This window comes from Stegastes partitus, unplaced genomic scaffold, assembly GCF_000690725.1.
Source record: "Stegastes partitus isolate 25-593 unplaced genomic scaffold, Stegastes_partitus-1.0.2 Scaffold995, whole genome shotgun sequence".
Classification (NCBI taxonomy): Eukaryota; Metazoa; Chordata; class Actinopteri; family Pomacentridae; genus Stegastes; species Stegastes partitus.
In genome coordinates this window covers 287,542-292,546 of record NW_007578726.1, presented here as the reverse complement: position 1 = coordinate 292,546, position 5,005 = coordinate 287,542, and the positions used below count along the sequence as shown (strand labels likewise).

At 40.0% G+C, this 5,005-nt stretch overlaps 1 protein-coding gene across 1 annotated transcript in view; it reads left to right on the top strand.

Annotated features, from left to right (window-relative positions):
- The first annotated feature begins 187 nt into the window (after nucleotides 1-187).
- The window catches only part of LOC103366921 (pro-neuregulin-3, membrane-bound isoform-like), a 234,189-nt gene continuing 229,371 nt past the window's right edge, over nucleotides 188-5,005 (top strand). Inside the window, exons 1-2 of the mRNA XM_008294788.1 lie at nucleotides 188-259; nucleotides 551-731. Of these exons, the coding sequence (XP_008293010.1) occupies nucleotides 188-259; nucleotides 551-731 (253 nt within the window). The remainder of the gene's footprint in view (nucleotides 260-550; nucleotides 732-5,005) is intronic.

Genomic DNA, 5,005 nt, shown 5'->3' with positions numbered 1-5,005 from the left:
AAACAGAAAACCATTTGAGAGGGAAACAGAACAAGCTGTGGAGGAGTTGCATTGTGGGAAATGTAGTGTCTCAGAGTCCATATCCAGCAGGAGGCTGGCTGACGTCAGTCTGCTCACTAAGCAGCATGAAAAGCCTCCGTCTGATGTAATGAGCTTCTCGCTGACGTCACCGCTGACGTCGGGCATCATGGCGTCTGTGCAGCTCGACACCGAGCAGCTGATCGCTGCACGACCCGGAGCTGGAGAGGAAGCAGCCGAAGTAAAAGGAGGAAAGCTGCACTTAGCGGGTCGATGCTCGTCCACCCGCTGCTGGTCGTCACAGGAAACCATCTGCAGCAGAACATCTGTAAACTTCAGCCCATCATGAGCTTTCTGCCTCCTCATCCCGTCTCTTCTCCTTCTGCTTTTTTTTGGACTGAATAATTCCTTCAAAAACAGCACGTCGAAGGCAAAATGTTTGTTATTTACCGTGAGAACCGTCCCACAACACAAGCAGAATATTCTTTAGCGGCTGAGGTCAGAGATTAAATTCCTCGCTTTTCTTCCAAAGGTGGAGGAAGAAGAAGAAACGAGCAAAATAAGCGTCCGCTGCGCTGCTCCCTGCTGGCCGGAAACCAGCGTGAAGAATGCGATTAGCGGCGTCGGCTTCCTGACCTCTAATCTCACCTCCTCTCATCTGTATTCAGCAGCTCCCTCTGGCCTGCTGTCCTCTGCAGAGCCAAGTGAACAGAGTACAGTGGGAACAAGAGGGAGTGTGGAAGAAACGTGACGCGCTGAGTGAATCCATGCATACCGAGGTATTAATGATTTCTGAGCTGAGGTTTACATCCAGAAACTCGTCCGTGGTCAGATTTAGGCAACAAAAGTCCTTCAGTTAAGGTTAGCAGTTTTGATTCTGGATAAATAAATGTTTTCTAATTTTTTTCAGAGCAATATTTTTAGTCTTCTGAACCCCAGAATCCAGCAGCGGGTTTTAACGGCATCGTATTGGTTTAAATAAATCACCAAAATAACCTCATTTATCAGAACCATAAACTGTAAAAACTGAAAAAATCTGCAGATGTTCAGCTTTCTAGAACTGTTTGAACTAATAATGTGAGACGTGTAGGTCCATTGTGAAAATTCACCAAATCTAAGCCAGAAATTGTGATATTTTATCCAAATCACTTTATTCTACATGTGATATGTATTTTATATAAACATGACAGTTTGCAGGAACCAGAGTCTTTAAAACATTAAACAGTTCTCGGTTCCTCAGAACAAACTCGAGGTCACGACTCACTGAACAGTCACACGACAAAATCTGAGGAACTTTTTGGCCAAACTGGGCTGAACTGCAGGATGTGTTTGCATCTCTTTGCCTCATAATGTTTTTGTCTTTTTCATTTGTCATCACGCTTCTTTAAAGCTTCTGAAAAGCCACCGAAACAGCCCCGTTTATCAGAGGCAGAAACTGTAAATATGAGCGAGTGAACAAGCAAATCCGTCGGGAAATTAACAGAATCTAAGCTTAAAGTTATATAATTTCATCAGTCACTCTATTCGACGTGCCTCGTTTAAAAATACAACAAAAATAAAGCGTTTGCGACAACCAGGTTCTGCAAAAACCCAAAAATTCTGCATTTCTCAGCATCAGCAACAAACTCTGCAGCAATTAAACATCTTATTACAGAAACTTTTGGGACACGCTGGGTTGAACTGCAGGCTGTGTTTGCACAGAACACAGAGGAGACGAAGATGCACATGAATTAAAAGCAGTAAAACTTGTTTTCTAGTTGGGAACACCTGAGGGAGCTTGTTGTGCATCAATTTCAATTTTGTAAAATGCAAAAAAAAAAAAAAGACAAAAAAATTCAACTCAAAACTCAACTTTTTTATTCTTTTATTCTGATTTCTGTCGTTCCAACTGTGTCATAATGCAAAACAGACATTTCTGAGTTCTTGCTCTCTCCAGTCATGGTTCTGCTGCTTCTGTAGACTTTATGTGAAAAATGTCTGACAGTCGCTGAAGGTCCAGAAACTGTCGAGTGTTTTTACCAAATGCTGTCAGCGCTTAAACAGAAAGAAAAACTCGGCATCGATGCATTTGTCCGTTTGATTCTATATGATTAGACTTCACCAGGAGGCTGTTTGACGTTGACACGAGGATGCTTGTAGGGAGTGTGTGTGTGTGTGTGTGTGTGTGTGTGTGTGTGTGTGGAGGTGAGTGTACTTTGCAGTGACTGATGGATGGAATTATCCCTTCAACCTCTGGGCCTCCGAGCTGATCTTTTCTACCAGCAGTGAAAATTGTGACGGGAAGTTATCGAGCTGCTTGGCGTGTGAGTGTATGTGTCGGCCGGAGATGGCTGCAGATTAACGCTAACGAAGGCTGATGGACAGAAGCAGGATCCCGCTCTGTGCTGTGCATACAGATGGACGGGAAGTATAGAGCCGCCAGGTACAGAACCGGAGAGGCAGGCCGCCCCGACTGAAGTGCAGAGGACGACAGCAAAGGGCAGCCGGAGGAGGAGGAGGAGGAAGGACGGGATGAAGACGAGAGGGGATCGATAGGGAGCAACAAGAAAGAGAGGAAGTGATGAGGAAAGGAAATGAGACAAGAAGGAACAAGGAGACGAGGAAATGAGAAGCAGAGGATGAAGAAACTAAATCAGACAAATAAAATCAATACAAACGTGCTGATGCTGCACTTTTTAACTCCGTTTTCTGTTATTTTTGGCAGATTTTCAGACATTAGCAAGTGAAATAATAATTTAAAAAATCTTAAAAGGCTTAAATTAGGCCAAAAAAAATTGAAGTAAAATATTTTAGATGTATTTGTAGTTATTTTTAAGGAAGAAATATTTATGAGGGACTAAAATAATGGTCATTTCTAAACATTAATTTTATAGATTCTCAACCTTTTGTTAAATTACAGATAATATCGAGTAAAATAACAGAATTTTTAAAAACTATTTCCTTTTTAAATGATTAAAAAAGACCAAATCAAAAAATGTGCATTCTTGAAAACAACTTATTTTACAACACGTGACCGTTTTATTTTTGTATTTTTTTGTGTTATTTTTTTTAATTGGAAAATAAATAAATAATAATAAAGACAACACATGAGCCTAAAATTACAATTATTAAATATTATTAATATTTAATAATTATTATAAAAAATTCCTGTTTTAAATTTAATCAGTTATTATTATTGTATTTGATAGTTGTAGTTATTTGAAGAAAAAAATATGCAAATTAAGAACCTTTTTTTTTGTAAAAGGTAAATAATTACTGAAATTGTTATTTTATAAAGATTTTTCCCATTTTGTTAAATTACAAATAACCAGTATAATCAATGGATTCTTTTTGATTTTTAAATTTTAAAAAGGTCAACACTTTAATGTTAACATCAAGTTTGGATTTTTTTTTTTTTTTCTAAATAATAAATCGTATTTTGTGTGACAGTAAAGTCAGACTATTTTTAATCAGCCAAATAAATAATTATTTTACATCTATTTGCCATTATTTTTTTTATTTTCCAGTCTTTAATTAGTTTTTCTCGGCCCCCTTGCTGCCAGATTTTCGTGTTTTTTTTTTTTTAAGCAGTTCTTTTTTTTCAGAGCAGCCTGTCGTGTAAATGCAGCCTCAGCGACCAGATTCTGTCTAAATGAACAAAGGCAGCAGCTGCGTCGCTGCTCAGGTGTGTCTGGATGAACTCCGGCTTCGTCTCACTGAGTCCACGCTGCATCATGACGAGAGCGTCCTGGTGTCGGACAAACTTGATGCTCTGCTGCTCCTCAGAGATGCTCGTGAACACAACGATGTGAGTCTGAGGCGTCCTCCTGCTTAGCTTGTGTCTAAATGAAGGGTTCTGTCGGGCCGGAGCACACATGTACGTCCTGCTCGCTCACAACGCGCCTCGTTTCGTCCAGCGTTTGTGCTGACAGAAGCCAGAAAACACATCCAACGGTTTAAATATCGGGTAATTGTGGAGAAATCAAGGGATGCAATTTGAAGCGGATCGATTGCAGAGCTAATTGGATTGCAAATCTTGTAAAAAAATAAAATAAAATAATGTGGAGAGGAGTAAAAACTGAAAACAAATCCAGACATGAGGGGTCAAAAAGCAGCTTATGAATCCCAGAGAGGGCGAAGGAAGTGGCATCATCGTAATGGGAGGACGAGGCACTCGTGGAGGAGCTGAATGCAGTGAAGAGTTACTCAGACGCTGGAGCAGGAAGTGGCTGAATGAGAGGAGAGTCAATTAGAGAGAAGAATTTACCAAATAAGACGGTTAATAGGAGGTCCAGTGAGGGTGGAGAGGACTCGTGACTGAAGCGCTGGGTGACTAATTCTGTGTCATTTCAGGATTATTGTGGTGAAGTTTGCACTTTTTGGCTCGTGGCTCGACGTCGCTGCGACTCCGAGCTCAGTGTCATGAAAACGATTTAACCCTTCGGCTGCTCACGTCACGTTTTCCATCAGTGTGGACTCGTTTATTTTTTTACTGTATTACAAATTCCTGCAGCTGTTTGGAAACAGAACAACCACGACTAGAAAGAGAGAGAAGGAATGATGCCTTCAGTGCAGGATGAGAGTTAAACCGACGGAAATCACAGATAGTTGGATTTCTTTGAGTGTTTATCTTACAAATTTATTTTTTTTTTAAATAAATAAAGAAAAAAAAACGGTGTTTTTCCAGGTTTTACTGATAAAAACACACATTAGATATTTAACTGCTGACATTTTTAATCTGTTTGCATCCTGGTCTCCTCTGCTGTGTGGATACAAAACCTGCAGTTCAGCTGAAAAGTCCCAGGTTTGATTTTATTTTTCTTATTACTGGTCACTAATAACTTCCTAATTGTATTGAGGAGTGTAGTTTTTCCAATTTATTTTGTATTTTCCGGTGACGTTTTCCATGTGATCGGTATGTCACAGACGAACAGTTGAAGGACTGCTGTAGAGTTAAATGTTGGATGATTCCTTTGACGCTTTCACTGTTTCTGGATCTGGTAAATGG